The 26,262-nt window shown below is 45.0% G+C and overlaps 1 protein-coding gene across 3 annotated transcripts in view; it reads right to left on the reverse strand.

Annotated features, from left to right (window-relative positions):
- The window catches only part of VTI1B (vesicle transport through interaction with t-SNAREs 1B), a 260,604-nt gene that overhangs the window by 96,901 nt on the left and 137,441 nt on the right, over nucleotides 1-26,262 (reverse strand). For all 3 annotated transcript variants that reach the window (XM_077465040.1, XM_077465041.1, XM_077465039.1), the window contains exon 4: nucleotides 14,789-14,962. In XM_077465040.1, coding sequence (XP_077321166.1) covers nucleotides 14,789-14,962 — 174 coding nt within the window. The remainder of the gene's footprint in view (nucleotides 1-14,788; nucleotides 14,963-26,262) is intronic.

Here is a 26,262-nt window from a genome sequence, read left to right on the forward strand (position 1 = left end):
TGGAATTCATTTAATGCAGTTGGCCAGCTTAAACAGGTACTTCAATATTTAAACTTAAAATCTCTGTTTATTGCAAAAGTTTGCTAGAAATGCTGTACATTCAGAAAGCCCAGAAACTATGTGGGGCTGTGCCTTATACTGTACATACCTACTTTCCAGCCTTTTTGCAGCGGCAGCTTTACTTACAGTATCTGTCCCAGAAGTCTCCCTCAATGAACCCTGGTAGAAATATTTCTCTAGTTTATACATAGTTACATAGTCGCTAAGATTGAAAAAAAACAAAAAAAAAACACCAGTCCATCCAGTTCAACCTGCGGTGTGCGTGCATGCATGTATCCATGTCAATAGTAAATTGTATATCCCTGTATGTTGTGATCGTTATGGTGCCCATCTAAACGCTTTTTTGAAACTTTCAACGCTTCCCGCTGATACCACTGCTTGTGGAATAGAATTCCACATCCTTACCACTCTGCCAGTAAAGAACCCTCTATGCAGTTTAACCACTTGCCGACCGCCGCACGACGATGTACGTCCTATTTTTGAAGAGGGATATCTCGGTAACGGCAGCAGCTGCTGCCACAACCGAGATATTCATCTCTTCAGGCGGCGGTCGGCTGTACGATAACGGTGGTCTCCGCGGCGGATTCGCCGCGAGATCACCGCTATCGGTGGCGGGAGAGGTGCCGCCCCCCCTCCCCCCGCACCTTCCGCCGCTTACCGGAGCCTTCGGTAGCGGCGGAGGCGATCGGGTCCTTTCATCTGCTGGGCATAGAGACAAGTGAGGCTAAGATGGCCCCCACTCGTCTCTATACCATAGGAGGGCGGAAGCGACGTCAAAACGTCACTTCCGCCCATACCTCTTAAAGGTATATTTTTTTCTTTTCTTTTTTTTTTTTGCATTTTAGCCCAAATATGAGATCTGAGGACTTTTTGACCCCAGATCTCATATTTAAGAGGACCTGTCATGCTTTTTTCCATTACAAGGGATGTTTACATTCCTTGTAATAGGAATAAAAGTGATCCATTTTTTTTTTTTTTTTTAAACAGTGTAAAAATAAATAAAATCAATTAAAATAAATAAGAAAAAAAACATTTTTTTTTTAAAACACCCCGTCACGACGAGCTTGCGCACAGAAGCGAGCGCATACGAAAACGGTGGTCAAACCACACATGTGAGGTATCGCCGCGATCGGTAGAGCGAGAGCAATAATTCTAGCCCTAGACCTCCTCTGTAACGCAAAAAATGCAACCTGTAGAATTTTTTTAAATGTCGCTTATGGAGATTTTTGAGGCTAAAAGTTTGACGCCATTCCACGAGCGGGCGCAATTTTGAAGCGTGACATGTTGGGTATCAATTTACTCGGCGTACCATTATCTTTCACAATATAAAAAAAAATTGGGCTAATTTTACTGTTGTCTTATTTTTTTATTCAAAAAAGTGAATCTTTTCCAAAAAAAGTGCGCTTGCAAGACCGCTGCGCAAATACGGTGTGAAAAAAAGTATTTCAATGACCGCCATTTTATTCTCTAGGGTGTTAGAAAAAAAAACAATATAAAAAATGTTTGGGGGTTCTAAGTAATTTTCTAGCAAAAAAAAATGTTTTAAACATGTAAACACCAAGTCTGAAAAAGAGGCCTGGTCCTTAAGTGGTTAAGGTTAAACGTTTCTCTTCCAATTAAAGTGAATGGCCACGTGTCTTTTTAAACTTCCTCCCACTGAAAAGTTTTTTCCCTATGCCAGGGGGTCCAATAAAGGTATTTGTACATTGTGATCATATCCCCTCTCAAGCATCTCCTCTACAGAGAGAATAAGTTCAATGCGTGTAGTCTTTCCCCATAGATTAAGTCCTCCAGTCCCTTTATTAGATTTGTTGCCCTTCTCTGAACTCTCTCTCGTTCCCGCACATCCTTCCTGAGGATTGGTGCCCAGGACTGTGGCATACTCCAAATTCAGCCGAACCAGAGTCATGTAGAGTAGGAGAATTAGAGTTTTATTTATGGCGTGAATCTCCCCCCCCCCCCCTTTTTTTTTTATATAATCTTTATTTTATTTTCAAGTATAGCAAACAGTACAGAGAAAATAGAACAATAAATATCCAAAGCCAGGATATTCCAAAACAAGGAAGAGTATATCAGAGTTAGGGTAATCACCGTAGCACGGGTGTATAGGATCCTAGAATACTTTCAGAAGTCAGCATCTCATAACATCATCAAATTATATCCATCCGGAAGGATAGGAGCAGCTAAGCATTTGAACTACAGTATCAGGTCCTGGGAGTGTCATGCCAGGGAAAAAACAATTCAACAGGTGACACCTCCCACACCCCTGAGTGAAATGAGGGAGGGAGAGTTTACAGTGATGGGGAAAGGGTATAGTGAGGGGGAGGGAAGAGGACAACACATTTGGGTGCACATAAATAAGCAATCAGCAAAACCGTATATGTGGATCAGTGTAAGCTATAATAAGTGTAGGGGTCTCCAACCCTCTGGTCTCCTCTACGGAAATGGTCGTTTAGGAGGTAGGCCTGGAAAGGGCGGTATTTGTTGGCCGTGCAGTGGTAGAGGTGTAGTTTATCCAAGTGGCCCATATACTGTAAAATTTGTCATTTATCTTTACATAATGCCATCCACTTTTCCGCCTCCATAATAGTGTAAACCAATCTAATCCAATCAGGAAGTCCTGGAACCTGGGTGGACTTCCAGTGGATGGGAATTGGCTCGCCAGAAGGGCCGGATCCCAGAGCACTCCCACCAAATATGGTGGAACGTGCCCCGAAGACCACAACCCTGCCAGCAAGCAGCAGAATCTGTAGGGAACATTTTGGTCAGTGTGACTGGGACACTATACCAGTGGGTTAGCTATTTTCTTGCATCTTAGTATCCACTGAAATTTTATGGGTTAGAAAATGCAGGTGGCTCAATTGGGTCTCTGTGAACGTATGCTGCAAGTCTCTTTCCCACTCCCGTATATACACCGGTTTACTCTGGGGCTCCGCAGACTGCAACAGCCTGTACAGTACTGAAATAGAATGAGAGATAAGGTCAGTGGACTTGCATAGCTTCTCAAACAGGGTTAGAGAGGATGGGGTCTGACAGGGTGAGTCAGGCCCTGGATGAAGTGATGTAACTGTCTATAGTGCCACCCATCCATCAGGAAGCTGCCAAACTGATTGTGGAGCCAATCTAACTACACCAAGCCCCTCTCATGCACAAACTTTCCACATCTCATCTCCCCGTCCCCTGCCCACGTGCGGAAATACGCCAAGTGTTCCCCGGGACCAAACCAAGGAAATCACCCTAAGGGTGAAAGGGGGGATTGTAGGTTGCAACAACAGGCCCTGTGCATTAAGCGTATCCCAAAGTTTCAGCACGTGGACAGAGACCGGCGACACATAATCCGACAAGCCCCACACTTCCTGGGAAGCCATGGGGCATGGGATAAATTGCGACCCGCCAATAATTTTTCGAGGGGGACCCAGGACTTAGTTGCGGTATGGTGGTACCAGTCTAAAATTCTTTGCAAGGCAATCGTCTCATAATACCTTTTAACAGAGGGGACCACCAGTCCCCCTAGACTCTTAGGGCGTTGCAATGTGCGGAGGGGCAGGCGGGCCGTACGTCCACTCCAGATAAACCTCAAAAACAGACTGTTGAAAGCTGAGAAAAAGGACAGAGGAAGAGAAATGGGTACCGTCTGCAGGTAAAAGAGAATTCTGGGCAGTACATTCATTTTCAGGATACTGACTCGGCCCATCCAGGAGAATGTTTCTCTGTCCCAGTGTAGGAGATCAGCCTTAATCGTATTAAGCAAGGGGGTGTAACTGCATGTGTACAGTTGTGTGACAGCGGGGAGGTAGATGCCCAGATATTTAAAGGAGGAGCCACACCAGGTAAATGAGAAGGATGCCTCCTGTTGAGAGCGCATCGCAGGAGGGACAGCAAGGGGGAGCTCTGATTTACTATAGTTGATCTTAAAATTAGATAGGGAATGGAACCTCTGTAGCTCCACCATGATAGTAGGGACAGGTGGCAACCCTGTCTCATCCCATTCTTCATGGGAAAGGAGCCAGACAGCGTCCCATTAACCTTGACCCGTGCCTCCGAGGAGCCGTATAGCGAGCCTATCTAGCAGAGCATATTCTGACCCAGTCCCAGTCTAGATAGCACTGCTTGCAGATAGGTCCAGTCCACCCTGTCGAACGCATTTTCTGCGCCTGTAGACAGCAAAAGACAGGGAGGACCGGACCACTGCAAGTTTGCCCAATGGATAAGTTGTATCGCACGGTTCGAATTGTCTTTAGCCTCCCTCCCTATGAAACCTGTTTGATCAGTATTGATGACCGTCGGTAAAATGGGTTTTAGGCGGTTTGCTAAAATTTTCGCCAGGATTTTAATCAGTGTTTAATAACGATATTGGTCTATAACTGCTGGGGAGGGAGGGGTCTTTCCCTTCCTTTGGGAGGACCGTAATGTGTGCCAGCAATGCCTCCTTTGGGAGGGAAGTGCCAGAGGCAAGAGCGTTAAAATAAGTGCACATGCGGTCAGAAAGGAGTGCACCCATCAGGGCCAGGACTCTTCCCTTGCCGGAGGTCCTTGATCATCGACTCAACGTCCAATAGATTGATAGCACGGTCCAGTTGTTCACTAAGATGCAACGAAAATTGGGGGGTCAGTGCTTCCTCTAAGTATTTTGTAATGCATTCTGATTTCTGTAGGGGCGAGTGACCTGCGAGCGTGGGGGAAGCTGATAGAGCTTAGCATAGTATTCTCTAAAGGAGTCAGCAATTTTGGATGTCAGCATTGTTTGGGATGCCTTAGGGGTTTGTAATTTGTGGACATGGCCAGAAGCACGTTTGCGTTTAAAGGCTCCAGCCAGCAGTTTGTTGCCAAACTCATAAAATTTATGTGACACGAATCTCAGCCTATCCCGAGCCAGAGATTCCAGCAGCTGAGAAAGCTTCTCTCTGATGGACATCAACTCCTTGTATAAGGTTGGCGTCATTTGGCGTTTATGTTTCAGTTCCACCGCTCTTAATTGAGCCAGAAGGGACTGGAGTTCCCCTGTGCGTGCCCTTTTTAATCTAGAGCCCTGGGCGATGAATTCTCCTCGGACCGCTGCCTTATGATCCTCCCAAACCGACGCTAATCCCATCTCTCCCGTCATGTTTTCCTTGAAGTAATGTACAATAGTGTCCGAAACCTGGTACTGAGCTACTGTGTCATCCAGCAGGTTTTCATTTAGGCACCATGTCTATTGGCGTGTGTCAGAAGATGGCGGGCCTAGGGATATGGAGATGGGGGCACGGTCCGAGATCGTGATCGAACCCACCAATGCACCAGAGAGTGACTCTAGGAGGCCCTGATCCATCAATAGCAGGTCTATGTGTGTGTAAACATGGTGTGTTGCAGAGTAGTAGGTGAAGTCCTTCAGAGTGGGGTAAAACACTCTGCAGCAATCCACCAGGTGATGGTTATGTAGGGATTTGCGAAAGTGTTTAAGGAATGCATGAGTATGTGGAACGGCCAGAGGAAGTGTCTCTCTGTAGGTCGGGGTAGATATTGAAGTCCCCAACGACCACCAACTGCCCCTCACGGAACGCGGCCAAAGAGTCTAGTAACCTGTCCAGGAACGTTAGTTGCCTGGTGTTAGGCACATATAGTGCTACAAGGGTCAATTTGCGACCAAATAAGGTGCCTTTCAAAAAGACAAACCTGGCGTCAGGGTCTGCGTGGTGGTCAAGAGGGATAAAGGGGGAAGTGTCTATGTATCGCAAACGCCACCCCTCCCCCCCCCCCCCCGATTTAGAGCGGGGTGAATTGCTGAGGTACCATTGGTTGTATAAGTGTGTGGGCAAGCGGGGGACCGAGTCAGTCCTGAAGTGAGTTTCCTGCAAAAACAGAATATGTGCACCAAGTCTCTTTGTCTCAAGCCACAACTTACTGCGTTTAGAGGGGGAGCCTAGGCCACGGACGTTATACGATACTATCTTTATTACAGCCATGGATGGTCACCAAGTAGCATCTTCCTGAAGACGGGCATGGAATGTGGAGAGACCAGCAGCACACTGACCCATAAACAGTCAAAAGAGTTGGAAAAAAAAAAAAAAGACATGTGAGTGCATCCCAAAAATAAAGAGAAACAAAAATAACAAAGAAAAAAAACATATGTGTAAAGTAAAACAAACAATGAGCAATACGCCCAGAGGGCGAGTTAGCATAACTACAATCAACGGTGCAAGGCCCACCTCATGGCTAGCCATCCCAATAGGGTATGGGTGGTCCATGCACCGTGAGTATCCTCATCCGAGAAAGATAACCTCTAAGAGTTCTCCTACTGAGGGCAGGTGGAGCGGCATCAGGTCAAAACCATCTCAGATGGCCCTGCTCTCGGCTATGGGCACTACCATAGCGTGGAAGTGCATTCAAAAGATCAGCAGCAGCAGCAGTAGCAACAGATTAAGAAAAACAAGGTGTTCGCTGAAAACCGGGAAAAAAAGAAAAAGAGGGATCAGAGCCCTCAAGCATCGGAACGGTCTTTCAACGCGTTACAGATGGAGGAGGATCCCGTTCAGCGGAGGCCGCGGGGTGTTGTCGTGGCCTGTTACGTCGTCTGCAGCGTGCTTGTTGCCAGGGTTCCGTGTTGTGTGGCAGTGGGGGTGCCAAAGAGGGGCACCACTCTGGGATGTCCATTTTGGGGAGGCCAAGGCAGTCTAGAAAATGCGGTAGGTCTGATTTGTTTCTCAAAGTGACCTGCTGACCTCCCTTAGTAACAGAAAGACTGAATGGAAATCCCCAGCGATAAATCAAATGGGCATCCTGGAGCACTTCCAGTGGTGGTTTGAGTGCTTTGCGTTGCATCAGCGTGCGTCTGGGAACAGAGACAGCTTAGCACCGTCAAAGTCCACATGGTGGATCCCTCTGACATGATGCGCTCCTTCAAGGTGTATTTGTGGAGCTTGCAGATAATATCTCGGGGCTCGTCAGGGTCATCAGAGGGTGGCCTAAGAGCTCTGTGTGCACGATCAATTTCTATGCGATCAGGTGCTTCTCTACCCATTATTTGGGAGAACACTCCTTGAAGGGTAGGGATTATGTCTTTGGGTCCTGTGGCTTCTGGGAGGCCCCAAATGCGAATGTTGACCCTGCCACATGCGATTTTCAACGTCGTCAAGTTAGTCAAGTAGGGAGTCAATACGCTGGTCTTGCATCGTTCATCGGGTCTGTAAAGCTTGCAAGGTGGGAGTAATGCTTTCCACCGAGGCTTCCACAGTCTCTAACCTACCACCAATGTGTGCAGTGTCTGCTTGTAGGTCTTCAATGTCCTTCCTTAAGGCCTTTTCCATACATGACATAAAGCCCTCTAAATCAGCCCAGGTTGGGAGGGCTAAGATATGTGACCACAGGTCCCCTTCATCCAGTGCCCCAGTCATGGCCCTGTGTTTGGGGGAGGTGTGAGGGGGTGACCCTGGAGCTTGAGGATGCCGGCCTAGCCTGCTCTGTGAAAGGGCTGGATGGAGATCTGCAGAAGGCACTGTTGCTCCCCTGGGTGGCGTTGCGGTCTGGGCTGCTAAAAGGGGTGCCCCCGGAACCTGGTGAGGGTGGAGGAGGTGAAGAGGAGGCTGGTGCTGTGGATGGGTCGGGGATGCCGCGTGTGCGGCCTGTGAACACTCACCCGGCGCCATCTTTAGGCCTGCACCATACCGGCGGCCGCCGCCGGTAAAAAAGTCCTCCATGGAGCTCGATCAGAGCCGCGGGGTCCTCCGGGTGGTGAGGAATACTTCCTCCTGAATGGCATCCCGGTTAGCCAGTAAAACTCTGCCGGTTAGCTGCCGCTTCAGGCTATTTGGAGAGCGGGCAGACAGAGCTCAGCTCAGGTACGTCTGCTCTCTCCCATGCCGTGGCCACGCCCCCTAAATCCCCTTTTTATTGCATGCTAATATTCTGTTGGTATTGCTTGCAGCAGCCTAGCATTGCATTTCTGAGCCTGTCATCTACTAGGACCCCCAGCTCCTTTACCATCCTGGATTCCCCCAGAGGTTCTTCCCCTACTGGGCTAGCCAGCTACTCCAGTTAATCCGAAACGGCGTGGTTCTGAAATTCATAAAGGCTAAGATTCTCTCCATCTCGCACTGATGGTTGAGGGTGAGAACAGCATCAGAGGGAGATGGAGAATCGACCGAATTCCATAAGCGTGTGATAGTGAGTTTGGCCGCTAGTAATATTTGTGTAAGCACCACTCTGATCTTAGAAGGAAACTTATGTATTGTTAGGTGTAATAAGGCTAGTTCAGGTGTGGGATCCACACGTTGATCACAGATATCAGATATCACTGTGAAAACCTTGTTCCAGAAGGATCGGACTGATATGCATGTCCATAAGATATGGTACAATGTACCTACATCTCCGCACCCCCTCCAACATAGGGCTGTACAATCTGGGCAAAATTTACTAAGTTTACAAGGTGTGAGGTACCAGAAGTGAACTACTTTTGAGAAATGTTCCAAATGAATGGCACATTTAGAGGAAGTATATGTAGCAGAAAATGCAGACTGCCAGTAATCATCAGGAAACGTTTTACCTAGGATGTTTTCCCACTTAGTAATAGTAGTTTTGGAAAAGGAATGCTGGGCATTATAGATGCTGTAAAGCAGAGATATTCCTTTAATGGGGCCATTAGGGTCCTGGAGGAATTTGTTTAGTAGTGAAGGTAAGTGCAGATAAAAAGGTAGAGGGTGCTTCCGCAGAAAAGAGGAAATTTGTAGTTAGGGGAAATAGGCTGAGGAAGGGAGTTGAAATCGCGATGCCAAATAATCAAATGTGCAGAGGGACGAGTTGAGATACAGATCTTGGAGTAGGAATACACCTTTGGAGATCCATGTTTTCAAATCAAGACACGGAATAAAATGGCGGAGGACCGAGAGCGGGATAGGAATTTTACATAACGATTGATCATGTATGGAAGAGATGGGAATTTCGGACCATAGTTTCGTGGAGATTTGAATCGTAGGTATAGAGGAAGTAGGGGTTGGCACACCTAACAGAATAGCAATAAGGGTTGATTTGAGGTCCGCGTGCGTAGTGCCATCAACTTCCATGGCTATCCACGTTTTGTGTTCGGAAGGGGTCCACCAATATTTAAGTTGATCCAGGACACATGCTTTATAATATGCTATTACATTAGGAGCACCCATACCACCATGCTTCTTATGTGTCTGCAAAATCGTAGCAGAACACCTAGGCGGTTTACGATTCCAGATGTATTGGTTAAATATCGTTTGTACCGAGGAAATGAAAGTATGTGGAATAGGGATTGCCAGTGTGCGAAATAAATAAAAAGAGATTAGGGAGTATAAGCATTTTAAGTGCTGCTATTCTACCCGCTTTGGATAGGTCTTGGGTACATAGATGTGACAGTTGTTGAGGCAAAGATTCCAAAAAGGGTTTGAAATTGTATGTATACAATTGTGAGGTCTGTCGGGTCAGATGAGTACCTAAAAAAGGTATAGAGTGAGGAGACCAAGTAAAAGGGAATTCCATAGTCAAAGGTAATTGCATGGAAGCTGGCATATGGACACCAAGAATTTGTGATTTAGTGGCATTCAGTTTGTAATAAGAAACGGCACTAAATTCCTGCAGCACCTTCTGCGTCGCAGACAATGAAGTTAATGGGTTAGATAGTATAATCACCACATCATCAGCGAATAAGCTGATTTTATGCTCTCTACCAGCTATAGTTAGCCCGGTAATGTTATGATGGGATCTGATATGTTCTGCCAATGGTTCCATGAGAAGCGTGAAAATTATCGGTGAAAGGGGGCAACCTTGTCGCGTCCCATTAGTTATATGTATTGATTTAGAGGCAATGCCCGAAGTAAGTACCGTGGCTGAGGGAGAGGAATATAGGGCCATGATGGCCGTCTGAATCCATCCCACAAATCCAAAATTATTGAGTACCGCCTTTCACATCTGTGTTGAGAAGGGATATGGGTCTATAATTTGCAGGATTAGTAGGATCCTTGTCGGATTTTGGCAAAGTCACTATCACCGCTGTAAGCATTTCAGGTGGAAAAGTGCCAGAGGACGAAGCGGGGGGGGGGGAAGGGGAAACCACACGAGGAAGGGAAAAAAAGGATGGAGAACATCATAAGTAAAAAAGACCTGAGTAGCCAGGCCAATGGGCAGCCGAAGCTGCTTCGACAGAAAATTGGGGTAGAAAGACCAATAGTGCCATGCACTAGGCACAAGCAAAAAGAGCAAAAAGGAATAGTGGGCCTCCGTGCCTCACGCTACACTTGCGCTACACGTACGTAGCAAAAGTAGGGAGAGGTTTGCTGAGTTGCAGCGAGACAGATCAAGTCCATTCTGTACCCAGGCGTTCCGGAACAGGTTGAGCAGGAGATGAAGCATCCTGAGGGAGCAGATTCCATTGTTTAAATATTTGTATTCCTTTCTCCACACTATGTATAGGGATCACACTTCCATTCCAAGAAACGAGTAGTTTTGTGGGAAACCCCCATCTGTACATTATGTTATTGTTACGCAGAATCTTCGTAAGCAGACTGAGCTTCTTTCTATTCAGTGCGGTCTGTTGTGAGATGTCGGTATAAAGAGAGATACCGGTGAAGTCATCTGGGACTACTGGATTTTGTTTAGCAGCCGCCATGATCCGTTCTTTAACATGGTAGTAGTGAATGCGTGCCAGAGTCTCTAGGTGCTGTGTCAGGGAGAAATTTTGGTTTAGGAATGCGATGGGCCCTGTCCACACACAATTCAATATCCGTCAGAGATGGTATAAGGGCTTTCATAAGGCGTTGGACAAAATTTGTGAGTTCACTTGGAGGGACGGTTTCAGGAATCCCTCTGAACTTTATATTATTTCGCCTTGAGCGGTCTTCCAAATCCGATAATTTGTTTTGAAGGTGCTTAAAGCAGTTTCTTGGTCAGCATATGCATCGACAAGGTCATTATGGGCGGTATAGAGATCCGCCATTTTGGATTCTAAGTGCTGGATTTGAGTAGAGTGAGTGTGGAACAGTAGCATTTACTGAGGCAAACATATCAGAAAAATCATTAAATAATGTTCTCCTGAGGGACACGAGCATATTCTTCATGGCGCTCTCTGAAATAGCCTGGTCAGAAGCAGGTAATCCTTCTATGAAGGGCTCAGCGTGTGTGCTCTGTGAGGAGAGCTGTGTGGAGACAGGCTGTGGATGTACATGCTGCGGCCCAGCAGAGAGCTCATCTCCCTCCCTGCGTTGTCGTTTTAGCTGGGCTGCGCATAGTGGGGGTGGGAGGGGGCGACATCTCCCCCGTGTCCTCTAGTAAGGTAGGAGCCTGACTCACCCCGTACGGATGGCTGGAGTGCTGGCCGTTTCCTCCGCTGTGACGAGCGCTGGCGCCATCTTGAAGATTCGGCTGTGTCACCGCCGGGAAGAAAGCAGTAAGGCGCTGAGGCGGTTTAGAACTTTTCCTCTGCTTCGTCATCTCTGCCTGTGTTGTCCGACGGGTCAGGGACGAGAACGGGGCAGCGGGAACCTCTCCGGTGCGTCGCTATGGGCTGCTAAGTAGTGTGAGGCGGCAGGAGCTCACAGCTACGCGGCCATCTTCTCCGCCGGCCAGACACGCCCCCCCTTGGCAATAACTTTTAATATGCTCTTAAAGCACTCCCATTTTTCTCCGTATTCCCTGTTCCTAGGATTTTATCCCATTTGATATCATGTAGCATAGGAGTGTAATTTTGGGAAGTTGGCAATTTTTAAATTTAGCGCACTTGTATTTCCCTTGTGCTTCCTTTTCCTGTGGTTTATACTGAAAGTAATTAAAGCGATCACTGTGTTCTAATTTGCTCCGTGTTTCTACATCCTCGATCAGATCTATGTTTGTAATCAGGAGATCTAGTAATGCCTTGTCTCTTGCCAGTGCACTCACCAACTAGCCCGTGAAATTGTCTTGCAGGACATTTTGGAAATGGCAAGCCCCCATTTTAATAAAACTGCCCTTTATAGCTGTGATAGGAGGTCAGACTCGTCTTCCTCCCTCAGTTTGGGGGGCCTGTAGCATACGCTCACTATTACTTTACTTTCCCATTGGTTTCCTCCCTTTGGAGCTCCACCCACAAGGATTCCACCCCTTCCCTTGATGCATTAGTAATGTCATCCCTCACATTCACTAGAAAATCATTCTTGAACAACATGCACACACCTCCCCTTTCCTACCCTCCCAGTACCTATGATATAGGGAATACCCCTGGATAGTTGCCAGTCAAACCAAGTTTCTTAAAATTCCCACAAAATCAAAACCCTCCTCGTACATTTAAAGCTCCAGTTCTCCTATTTTATTAGGTAGACTTCTAGCATTGGTGTACAAGCCTCAAAATTTTACCCTGTCGCATACTATTGTTAGTTGCTATGAAGCCGTCCTTCTGTACCTTGTGTTTAGGTATACTGGTCACCCTATCACTAATGCATCCAATATTACCCACTGAACATTGATTATTGCTGGCTATCACTCATTCTGCTGCCACCCCCCCTCCAACACCCAATTTAAAAGCTCCTCTAATTTTTTGACCATTTTCTCTCCTAGCAGAGTTGCACCCTCCCCATTTAGGTGCAGCCCATCCCTGCTAAAGAGCCGGTAACCGACTGAAAAGTCAGTCCAGTGCTCCAGGAACCCAAACCCCTCCTTCCTACACCAGCTCCTCCGCCACTTGCTAATTTTCTGCTACCTCTCTGGTGTGGTTCTAGGTACAGGCAGTATTTTTGCGACTACTACCTTGGAGGTCTTCGATGTAGCACCTAACACCCTGAAATCTTTTTTTAGGACACGCCACCTTACTTTAACTTTGTCGTTGGTGCCAACATATACCATGGCAGCTGGATCCTGTCAATCTGCCCATTCGATCCGTGATGTGCTGAATCTGAGCACCCAGTAAACATACAGTTTGGTGATCATGGTCTTTGCGATAAATTGACATATCTGTCCTTATAATAAATGAATCCCCTAACACCAGAATTTGTCTATCCTTACCCTTGCTCTCGCTGGAGGAGTTGTTCCCCTGGCAGCTAAGGGAGTCATTCTGCTCCAGCAATGCCACTCCTTGACAGGTCTCCCCAAAATTACACAACAGGGCGTATTGCTTGGGATGTGCCAGCCCAGGACCCGCCCCCTTGATGCTTCCCCCTCTACCCCGCCTAAATGTCACCAAACTACTCTTGGTTACTCCAAGTTATCCTCAGTTACTCTAGCTCCTCCCTAGTTACTTTAGGTTCTCTAGGTACTCCAAGTACCCTCAGTTACTTTAGGAACTCCCAGGTACTCTCTGTTATTCTCAGTTACTCCCAGTTATTCCCAGCTACTTTAGGTACACCCAGTGCACACAGTAACTCTGGGTACACCCAATACTTTATAACTCTAGGTATTCACAGTTACTCCCTACTACTACAACAACAACAAAAGTCATTGGCGCACAAATGAGTAATCCCTTTGTGGAAAACGCTTATCCATATGTTAAGATAATCGTTATTTCAGAAGATGTCCTGTAATTAGTCTCAATGTGCAGCTGCTAGACCACTTTGGACTTGGTGGAAAAAAGCAGAAATTAAATAATCAAAAAACAGCGCATCAGAGAAACTCATAATCTGATGTAAGAAACATAAAAAACAATTTATTAGATAAAAAAAACAAAGACGTCTGATCCTCCTGGGATCTTAAAACCATTAAATCAGTCGATCACAACAATATTAAACGACAGTTGCTTGGTGATGAATTAGCCCTGGAGTCTTCTGTTTGTGACTTTAAAATAATAACAAGGCTGCTCTGCCAACAGTCAACTATGCATATGAACTTGGTGGCTGTGGGTGATCCTCTCCCAAAGGCAGGGGGAAACAATGAAGTTCGTGAACAAGTGCAAATAAATGGAACTGTGTTCCAGAAGTCACTCACTTGGTTGATGAATGGACTGTGGGGCTGGGGCGCCGCCGTGCTGAGCTTGAGGAGTGGAAGGGAAGTGATCAATCCTGCTCCCTGTGGTGTGTTGAGCTCTGGGACGGAGGTGCAGTGCACGCTGAAAAATGTATAACCAAATTGGATACAAGGTGGCGTCCGCCTTGCGTGGTGGGAGGCTTGGAGCGCAACACACCGCGTGTGAAGCCACTTGTCCGAGCGGCTGTTAGTCACTGTTAGTCACGTGGAGGGCTCCGTGGTGAGGAGAGTTGCCATGCCGACCGGCCTGCTTACATGTTTCGCGCGCATGCGCTTTACTACTACTACACACGATACTCACAGCCCCCATCATTTTTTTTTTATTTAGTTTTTTTTGACAGCTTCACCACACACAGCTTAATGATTGTGTTTCTCATCTGTCCCTTGTGCTTAGCTGCTCTTGTATGGCTTGTCAGCTCCTGCAGCCCCTCTTGATCTGGTTATCTCACTACTAGTCTTGTGCCTGCCGCCTCTCCCTGCCTCTTTTCCCAAACAGCTTTCACATTCCCTGGTCTCACGGTCCCCAGCCGCCTCTCCCGATCAGCTGACACCAGCCTCCCGTTCCCCGCAGCCTCACCCGGTCAGCTGTAACACTCACCTGTCTTCCGATCCGCTGTCACCCTCCCGTTTCCCGCCACCTCCACCAGTCAGATCAGCGTGCCTCACTCCCAGGTTCCTGGTCCTAGTCACTCTCTCCTTGCTCACAAAGCATGCACCTCTCAAAGGGTCTCACTCCCTGTGCCTTTCACAGTGTGATCGTGCAACAACAGTGCAACAACTTTTTTTGTGAAATGTGCATCTTACTTACTCGATCTTTTGTTCGTTCCAGCTGTTCTCTCTGACCACCAAGCACTTCTACAATATCTTGTCCGATGGCATCTGTTTCAGAAGCTATATGGTGGGATCTAGCTATACTGTCTGTACCTCTGTTCAAGCTTTTGTTACAATCAAGAAGAAGTGTCCTTTGTGATAGAAAAGCATTCTACAAAAGAAAAAAGAAAAAGTAAATATGCAGCTAAAATACATACAGTATCTTACTTGCCAAAACATTTGTAGTTTTGTTCAGACAGTCCTAAAATCCAGGTCTACTAGACATCACACTCAAGTTGGTGACCTCACATTTTCTACTACATTTAAGCAGCATAACTCATTTACCCCTAGCCTGCTGACTGGACAGTGAATCACTACCACATTGATGATCACAATACACAGATTACTGATATCTCTCCCTGTCTGCAATTTTCTGGTGTTAGATTGGTGGCACTGTAATATACAGTACAGCCTCACATTGCTAGGCTTCCATCACCTGTCTATTCATTTCTGTGTAAGGGATACAGCTGGGGTTGGCAAACTGTCGATCGCGAGAAGCCAACAGCTAGATCACAATCTGGGACATGCCAAACCCTTCCCCCAGCCTCCGATGCTCTCCTTTTACTAGCAGAGCAAAGTGAGAGGCAAAACAGTGCTAGATGGAGGAGAGCAAAGCAGTTGCTTTAGTTAAAGTGTTACTAAACCCAGAACCTGCATTCAATATATCTGGTCTCCCACAGTACACAGACTGTGGAAATGTATTATATATTTTAGTAAATATAAACTGATAAATACCTTTCTCAACAGCAGTATATAAACAGCTTTGTGATTTCTATCAGTTCCTGATGAAACTTGTAGGAGTTTTCATATTGCATTGAGTTGTCCTATGAAGCTGCAGGGCTCCCGACCTTCTGTATAGACATGTTTGAACAGTGCTGATTGACCCTGTGCTGATCACAAGCACTCTCCCAAGAAAAAAACCTCTCTAGCAATACACACCAAACTGAGCATGTGCAATTCAACCTCAAAGGCTCTGTCTTATCTGGACAATGTAGGAAGGGGAGGATCTGTGCATACAAAATCAAGCAGTCTTTTTACACAATGCAGAGGATTAACCCCTTAGGGTTCCACAGAGTATAAAAAGCATGCACATATACAGACTGATTTTACTGTTGTGGGTTTAGTAAAACTACTGTTTGGAGGATGGCACTACTGTTTGGAGGATGGCAGAAACACTGCTATTGGGGGGAGGAGGACAGCGCATACTGCTTAGGGGGGCATAGGACACTACTGTGGGGGGAGGATACAACAGTGTGTGTGTGGGGGGGGGGTGGGGACAGAAGACACTACTGTGGTGAGGAAGCAGAGAACACTGCAGTGGGGGGGGGGGGGGGGGCATAGTATATTACTAGGGGAGATAATGTGAAAGGGGGCAGAGGACACCATTGTGGGGGGGTTGATTTGAAGAAGGGAAGTAGATACTACTGTGACACACTGTTTTTATTGGGGGCTTTATTTTTTGTTAACCCCCCTGGCAGTGTTCCCGAGTCTGGCTCGGGGTAGAAGTTTTGTACCAAAAGCAGTAACCCCGAGCCAGACTCGGGACCGCATCGCTGTATGCAGGAGGAGGTTACTTACGTTCTCCCTTGGATGCAGTGATGTCCCCGCGCTGTATGAGCAGCTCGTCCTCCGCACGATTCATCACAGAGCCTATCTCCGTTCCCTGCGAGCATTGCGACGCACGGGGATGGAGAACGGCGCCAAATTCAAAAAGTGAAACACACAGTATACATACAGTATAATGTAATCTTACAGATTACATTGCTGTATGTAATTTCACATCCCTTTGTCCCTAGTGGTCTGCCCAATGTCCAGCATGCAGTTTCATATTATAAAACTGTTCTTTATGCCTGGAAACTAGAGATTGTCCATAGCAACCAAAACTGTCCCTTTACATCAAAAATGATTTTATACCAGCTAGAAAACAGCGATAATAAATTGGGATCACTCGCAGAATTGAGGGATAGCGATTTGTGGGGAGATCCATCATCATATACTGAAAAGTAATGACTGTGACAATTCTGCAACTGAGAAAATTTCTGTGTTTTTGATTTGATTACATTATTGAATCATTTTTATTATTGTTATATTATTATTTGGTATAATTATTTATAGTTATTATATTAGAAAATATGATTTCATTTTTCAAACTTTATCATACCCGGGATGTCTGCTAGACTCTGGTTTGAACAGATGTAAGAGAGTAATTCTTAAGAATTGCAGGACTACAATATAAAACGCCAAATTTTCATGCAAAATAATTGTACCGCTTTCAGCACCTAGAATCCGAAATAAACATACCGCCAGGGAGGTTAAAAGAGCGACAAACGGGGCTCAACCCCGCCCCCAGATCTTTGATTTTCCCTATGTCATCCAGGTAGATCTCAATTTATGAAAGGTTGTCTACCCCTGGATACGGACGTGATCAGGATTATGAGCCGCTGTGCGCCCCCGGAGGGCGCGCATCGCGGCGATCGTTGTTGCGGGGTGTCAGTCTGACACCCGGCAACTACGATCTCGGTAAAGAGTCTCCGACGGAGACTCTTCACCACGTGATCAGCCGTGTCCAATCACGGCTGATCACAGTGTAAATGGGAAGAGCCGGTGATCGGCTTTTCCTCACTCGCATCTGTCAGACGCGAGTAGAGGAGAGCCGATCGGCTGCTCCTCTGACAGGGGGGGGGGTCTGTGCTGATCGATTATCAGCACAGCCCCCCCGAGGATGCCCACACTGGACCACCAGGGACGCCACCAGACCACCAGGGAAAAGGTAATCCTCCCTAGACCACCAGGGATGCCAGTCAGCACAATGGATGCCAATCAGTGCCCATAATGGATGGCAGTGCCCACAATGGGCATCACTGATTGGCATGCATTATTGTTTGGCACTGATTGGCATCCACTAGTACAGTATAACACCAATGCCGCCTATGAGTGGCCACCTGTGCCGCCTATCAGTGCCCACCTGTGCCGCCTATCCATGCCCATCTGTGCCACCCATCCATGCCCATCTGTGCCACCCATCCATGCCAATCCGTGCCAGCTATCAGTGCCAATTTGTGCCACCTATCAGTGTCCATCCGTGTCACCCATCAGTGCCGCCTATCAGTGCCACATATCAGTGTCCATCAATGCCACCTCATCAGTGCCACTTCATTGGTGCCACATCATTGGTGCCCATCAGTGCCGCCTTATCAGTGCCCATCAGTGTAGCCCCATCAGTGCCCATCAGTGAAGGAGAAAACATACTTATTTACAAAGTTTTGAAACTGAAACAAAAAAAAAACGTTTTTTTTCAAGATTTTCGGTATTTTTTTATTTGTAGCGCAAAAAATAAAAACCGTAGAGGCGATCAAATACCACCAAAAGAAAGCTCCATTTGTGGGGAAAAAAATGATAAAAATGTCATTTGGGTACAGTGTAGAATGACCGCGCAATTGTCATTCAAAGTGCAACAGCGCTGAAAGCTCAAAATTGGTCTGGGCAGGAAGGTGTTTAAGTGCCTGGTATTGAAGTGGTTAACCACAACTGGGTTTTTTATTTTTTGTGCTATAAATGAAAAAAAGACTGAAAATTTTTCAAAAACACATTCTTTGTTTCAGTTATAAAATTATGCAAATTAGTAATTTTTCTTCATACATTTTTGCCAAAATTTATACTGCTACATTGCATTGGTAAAAATAACCCAAATAAGCGTACATTATTTGGTCTGTGTAAAAGTTAGCCTAAAAGCTATGGTGCTAATTATGGAAAATTGATCACACCTAATCACACTCGATGTACCAATCTCATTTCTTGAGACACTAACAAGCCAGGAAAGTACAAATACCCGCAAAAGACCCCTTTTTGGAAAGTAGACATTCCAAGCCATTTAGTAAGAGGCATGGTGAGTTGTTTTTTAAGTTGTTTTTCTCACAATTCTTTGCAAAATTAAGATTCTCTCTCTCTCTCCCCTCCCCCCCAAAATTGTCATATTAACAGGCTATTTCTCTCACGTGGCATATGCATACTTGGAACTACTCCTCAAAACACATTTTGCTGCTACTCCTGAGTATGGCGATACTACGTGTGAGACTTTTTCACAGCCTAGCCACAAAGAGGGGCCCAACATGCAAAGAGCACCATCAGGTGTTCTAGGGACATAACTTACACAATTTCTCTACTACCCATTATACTTTTGAAGTTCCTGATGCATCAGAACAATGAAAGTACCCACAAATATGACATTTTAAAAAGCAAACACCCCAATGTATTAGGCATAAGGAGTCTTTTGAACATGCCATTTTTTTCCACAAGTTTTATGAAAATGTGGGGAAAATTTTTTTTTCTTTACACAAAAGTTGTCTATTTATAACATATTTCCAAACACACAGCATGTACATACCATAATTACACCCCAAAATACATTCTTCTGCTCCTCCAGAGTATGGCGATACTCCACATGTGTAAGACTTTTACACGGCCTGGCCAAATACAGAGGCCCAAAATACATGTAGCTCCACCAAGCGTTCTAGGAGCATCAATTACACATCTAATTTTCTGACTACCTATCACACTTTTGAAGGCAATGGAGCACCAGGACAATGGAACCCCCCCCCCAATGTATATTCTGCGAGGCATAATGAGTTTTCTGAACATGTCTTTTTCAAGTATTTGGAAAACGTGGGGAAAAAAAAATGAAAAAAACGCATATTTTTTTATTTTTATTTTTTTACACAAGGTTGTCCATTTAGAAGATATTTCTAACACATAGTATGTGCATAGCAAAAAATTACACTCAAATACATTCTGCTACTCCTCCTGAGTATGGCGATACCATGTGTGAGACTTTTACACAGCCTGGCCACATACAGTAGGCCCAACATCCAAGTAGCACCTCCAGGCACTCTAGGAGCATAAATTTAACATCTAATTTCCTCACTAACTATTCGATTTTTTGAAGGCCCTTTATATTCCTAACACATACCATGCACAAATCAAGAATTATACCCCTAAATACATTCCACTGAGCAAAAGGTAAATAAAATATCCTGTGGTTTTAGTAGTGCAGTTGTCCACAGAGGAAAGCACTGGTCCAGGCAGTAAGCAGGGACTTGATCAGCCACAGAGAATGGAATTGTCCAGGTAGAAGGCAGGAATGTTGTCCATAGTCAGGACAGGAAGCAGGCAGAAATACTGTCCATATACAGTCCACGGTCAGTACACATAGCAAGCAGAGATATTGTCAGTGCCAAAATATTGGTCCTGGTTGTAGTACAGGTAGCAGGCAGAGGTGTGGTCAGTTCATGATGGCAGTAAGTCAACAGCAGGCAGAAGTATTAGGCATATGGCCTCAGCCAGGAAAGAATTGGGACAGAGGTAGAGGCTTCTCCCACCCAAATATCTTTGAAGCCTCCGGTCTCCAAACCCTAATCTGGGAATGAGAAAACTAAATTATTTTTCTTCATCCAGAAAAACAATTCTGGAGCCCCCTCATGAACTCCACTACTACAGTAGCAGTGTAAAGATCAGTCCAAACGGCAGGCAAAAAACGTGGTTAATAAACAGGCCAGGGTCAGTTCCAGAGCAGGCAGAGGTATGTACAGTTAAGATGGCAGGCAAAGGCATGGACGAATAACAGTTCAGGATCAAGCAGTGGCATTAGGGGTGTGAAGGTAAATGGTAAGAATTGGTAATTACGTTTACCATACTTCACTAATAATGTTAAGAAGTATGGTAACCATGGAAACAGTTATGCAGAGGCCTGGTCGGGAAGGACACTGGGGGCAATAATAAGATGTCTCTTCTAACTCCTCCTCTGGAGCACAACCTACGATTTCTTTTACCTCTTTGGCTTCTTTATCTGGGAGGGGAAGTGGCATTCGTGGAGTCTGCTTATCATATCTGATCGAATGTTTTCTTGCTTGCCAGTTATGATTTCCTCCTGATAGTCAAGGAAGGATATGGGTCTCCGAGTGGATGTACAGTATATTACACAAGTATTGTATGTGGCAAAAAGATAAATTGAGACTTTTTATACCAATGGTGGGTTCGTCTTGTGGCAAAGTAGGGTTGTTGGATCATATGATTTTTAAAATGCACTTCCACCATAAACAAATTATAATCGTGGACACATGTTGGTTTTTGGATTGAGCCATTCCATCTGGTGATTTCCACGCAGGTGTTATTGTGGATTGAACACAACATGATCTCCCCTTTGTCCCTTCACAGCCAGAATTTTCTCATCCTACAAACTCACTGTGTGCCCCCTTCTTAGTTTCATATTAGGGAGCCGTTATGGAAAGCCCTTCCTGTTGGCTCCCATGGTGCCACATGCTGGAGTCTTCCTCTGGTGAAGGTTGCGGAAAAAGGGGAAAACTGGTGTAGAATCTACATACAGGTGACCTTTTTCCAGGAGTGGGAATATGAGGTCCCAAATTACTTTCCCACTTGTTCCTATGTAGTCTGGGCATTCAGGGGGATGCAACTCAGTGTCCTTTACTTCATACACCTGGAAAGCATAGGTGTACCCTGTGGCTTAGTCACATAATTTGTCAATTTTTACCCCATGTTGGGCTCTTTTGCTGGGGATGAATTGCTTGAAGCCCAGCCTGCCGGTAAAGTGGACAAGCGATTCATTCATGCAGATATTTTGGTCCAGAGGAAAAAAAAAAATTAGTAAATTTTTCTAAACAGAATTTAAAGCGGTAGTAAACCCGCAAATTTTTTTTTTTTTTAAACCTGCAAAGCAAAAGGCATAATGAGCTAGTATGCACCGCATAGTAGCTCATTATGAAATACTTACCTTAGAACGAGGCCCCGACATCTGGCCCGATCCACGCTGAGGGAGCCGACATGCTCCCTCTGCGTTTCTTCCGGGTATCGCGGCTCCGGCGCTGTGAGTGGCCGGAGCCGCGATATCGTCACTCCCGTGCATGCGCGCGGGAGATTTCATTCCGGCCGGCCGGCCACTGCTGGATTTTCAGGCCGAGAATCCCCTTGTGCACATGCGCCACTGCATATGTAGGTGGCAAGAAAGTTCTGATGGAGGGGCCTGAAGATGGCGCCAGCTAGGAGACGGTGCTAAGCTGGTCAAACTCCCATCTGATACAGCAGGCCATCTACATTTTCCGTCCCTGAGAAATCCCCCACACCCCCAGCTGCCATAGAGGTGCCTGACTCATGGCCGATCAGTGGTTAGGAGATTGGACTACTCAAGGGAGGCAGTGTGGACAGTACCGTGAAAGGAGTGTCAGGCAGATCTTGCAAAAGAGGAAGCTGACCAGGAGCACTGAGAAAAGCAGTGGAGACGCCAGAGCTTTGCACCGCTGGGATCTGAGAGAAGCAGATATGGGAGCTGAGCAACAGACGGCGGGAAGTGCGGCCAGCAACGGTAAACAACACAGCCACTCAGATAATGAGCAAGGAGCCCATTAGAACTGCCACAATGCGTCGACGTGCGTGAAAGGCGTTGACGCGTCACACTCATTTCATCTCGCAGGTAATGGCAGTAATGGCGGCTGCTGCTCCTGCAGAAAGTTCCAGTCTAGCACGAAAAGCTAGGCCGCGACTTTCAAAAGTATGGGAATTCTTTAAACAGAGGCCAGATAAAATGGTCCTTTGTTCCCTTTGCAAAACTGAAATGGCGTACCACGGCAGCACAACTGCAATGCACGAGCACCTCAGAAGAAAACCTCCTGGCGCTCTCCAGCCATCTTTGTAAGTACTTTTTAATTTTGGGAGTAATTATTACAATTGTGTTTTGGTCAAGATTAATATACGCTAGTAATTACGGATATATCACATTCAGTCCATAATATTATGCAGATTTACTACCCTACCCTCTTTGAAATACAGTACATTATTAGCATTGAGCATTCATAGATTTCATGTTGGTTAAACCTGGTTCCTACTTCCTAATGTTATTAATTATTGTGTGTTTTTTTCTCAGGAAGAGGCAAAGCTGTGTACAGGAGTTCTTCTTTCATAAAAAGGATGTCACTGTTTGCTTACCCCACATGGCCGTTATACATACCAATAGCATACTCAACATGATTGTAAAAGATATGAGACCTTTCTATTGTAGACGGTCATGGATTTCGTGAGATGATCAACACGTTTTACCCAGGATACACACTTCCCTCCAGGTCCCATTTCACTAAGCTGATGGAGAAGAAATACGAGGAGAATTTTGAAAGATTGAAAGCGTCACTCAAAGATGTGAAATCAAAAATAGCTCTCACCACAGACGCATGGACCAGTATTGCCACAGAGGCATACTTGGATGTCACATGCCACTTCATTAATGAAGACTGGAATCTTACATTGTAAAATCTGACCACTATGCCACTTGAAGATCGGCACACAGCTGAAAACATTGCTAACTGGGTGGAAAAAGCAGCTGAAAAGTTTGAGATATCCATGGCCAATGTAAATGTAGTTGTCAATGATAAAGCTGCAAATGTTGTAGCTGCTCTGCGTATTTTGGAAGAAAAGCATGGCATCTCTTCGCTCAGGTGTGGTGGTCATACATTGCAGTTGTCAACCATGCCCTGAGGGATCCCCAGACCAGCAAGACACTGAGGGCTGCAAAGTGTCTTGTGGAACATTTTAAAAAAGTGAGCTGGCCACTACAAAGCTTAAAGCAAATAGCAACAAATGAGTACCCCTGAACATGCACTAATAAATGATGTATCCGTAAGATGGAACAGTACTTTACAAATGATCAGCCACCTGCTTGAACAGAGGTGGCCTGTGACTGCAACTCTTTCCGATCCTGATGTCACACCATGAGAGAAGCGCTTCCTGGATTTAAAACATGATCAGTGGAGCTTGCTTGAGGAAGTGGACAAGTCCTGAAGCCTTTTGAGTGTGCTGTTTTCTTGAGTGGAGAGTCCTGTGTGATTGGTTCCGCTCTACCTCCTCTGGTAAAGGGCCTGCAGAAATCCATACAGAGCACAATTTGCGAGACAGCAGCAGTCAAGGCTTTCCAAAGTGTTGCTGCACAGGTGATGACATCAAGATGGGCGCGGGAAACTAAATTCAGAGATGATGGTGGAGAAAATATATGTCTTATTGCAGCAGCCCTGGACCCCAGATTCCGCGAACTAAAATTCCTGCCAGCAGAGGACAGTTTAAAAGTTCACATCAAGGTCCAAGCTCTTACTCTTGAAGTGAAAAGATAAGAGCAAATGCAACATCAATGTGAGGAACAGTCAGCCAGCGCAGACATGAAATTTTCAGAGAAGAGGCAAGTGTCTCTCTTGGACACTTTGCTTGGTTCAGATTCAAATGACCACTACAGTAATGGTGAGGATGACATCGCTGGTCACATCCAAGATCAAGAAACCCACAATGAAGTTTTGAGGAATGAGATACACATGTATTTTAGTGAGCAAGCCATTCCAAAAGGAAGAAAATTCGCTTAAAAGGTGGAAGGAAAATGAAAAGAGGGTTTCCATCTTGGCCATGCTGGCAAAGAGTTACTTGTCTGTGCCTGCAACATCAACCCCATCTGAAAGGCTTTTCTCAGTTGCTGGCAACATTGTGACTAAAAAAAGAGCAAGCCTAACTTCAGAGCATGTTGATATGCTAACCTTCCTCCACTGCAATGATATAGAATATAGCATTGCAACACAGGCCCCCCAACCTTTTTCACTGTTCATGTTGGGCTGTATTTATGTTGAGATGGCTGCCTTCAGGTAATCTTTGCACTGTATTGGCCATTATTTTTGCACAGTGTTGAGCAGTGCTTTTGTTGGGCCTGGCTCCTTGAAAACTATGTTACCTTACAGGTATGTTTTACATTACAATTACAAGTAACACCACAAAAATACTGCTCAACACTCTACAATAACACTATGTAATGATTACATAGTGTTATTGTATGTTGCCCAGCATTTTTGTGGTGTTACTTTATAAACAACACTTTAGGACAAGATTTAAGAGATTCAAGATTTTTTTTCCCTCTCCTTTATGCACATACATTGTTTCATTCAGAGCACTGCACACATTTTTTCACACATTTGAATTGGATGATTTTGTATTTCCCCATCATCCATTCCCACTTATTTAACACACATTTAGCTTTCTCCTATTTCCCAATCATTTGTGCAGATCTCATTCACGCACATTTTTCAGTAATTAGCTATATTCATTTAACACGTTCAATCCAACACTCCGTGTCCTTTTTTTTTTTTTTTGTATTTTTGGTGACACATCACACATCTTTCGCAGATTTGGGTAACACACACACATTACATTCAGTACCTAGTGTACTAGTGTTGAGGGTGTCTGGTTCAGTTCCCCCTGGCCTGCCCCCTGACTTTGATGGGGGATGGTCGGAACCGTGCCTCAACCCCGGATGAGATGGTTATATCTCAGCTCTAACAGTTCCTATTGCGGGAAGTTCTGCCCAATTTTTGGGCTATATTGTGAGTCATTTTATCAATTAAATTGATCAATTTGATACTCTCTCTACTTAACTGAGGTTCCACATATATATTTGTCATATTTATTTGCTTTTTAGTAAAACCATGCATCTCACCCCTGATGACTGTCAAGAAGCCAATAAACGCGTCGGGTTCTAAAACTAAGGATGCCTACTTAAGCTTATTTTAATCCTTGATAATATCAATTTTTGTCCCATAGAGTTTATACTCATTCATGTGATTTTATGATTTTGATTAGTAATTTCTGTATTTCTCTTATGAACTGCATCCATGTATGTCCATTGATTTGTCTATACTCCAGATTCTCTGATTACTATTATGAAAATATATTGAGTGTATATCTATATTTATATTACTGTACTACCATTGTATGCATTCAGATCATGGACTACCCCTAGGGGTTACTGATTATAAATTAAATCTAAATAATTTCATCTACTCACATGTATTTATTTTTATTTTCAATTGACATGCTTCATTTAATGTCCCACTTGCCCCCTTTTTCTTTTTATAACACTTTAGGACAACAGGCATAATGCCATATAAATTTTGCCTAACACTTTGCAAAAGATGCATTCTGAAGGCATTATGTGGTTTAAAGTAGTAAGGTTACCACATAATGCCTTCAGAATTCATCTTTTGCAAAGTGTTAGGCAGAATTTATATGGCATTTTCATGCCTCATGCCCTAAAGTGTTAAAAAAAAATGTTGTCCCTTTATTTTTGTATATGTCTTTCATGCGTTTTTGCACACACAGTCTTGAGCAGCAGTGCAGAGCAGCAGTGCTTTTGTTGCATTTATATGGCATTTTTGAATGCTTCTGGCTCTGATGTAATGGCAATGCCATTATTCGTGCCTGATGCTAAAGTGTTGTTTACATTTTATTTTTGGCACTTTTGTAAAAATTTAATAAAAGTTGAAATATTATATTAGAAGTTGTACTTTTTTGTAAAGTTATCCAAAAGATTAATTAGCTAATCAC

The sequence above is a fragment of the Lithobates pipiens genome, unplaced genomic scaffold (genome assembly GCF_037356315.1).
Source record: "Lithobates pipiens isolate NorthernLeopardFrog02 unplaced genomic scaffold, aLitPip1_a1.2 Scaffold_30, whole genome shotgun sequence".
In the NCBI taxonomy this organism is placed as follows: domain Eukaryota; kingdom Metazoa; phylum Chordata; class Amphibia; order Anura; family Ranidae; genus Lithobates; species Lithobates pipiens.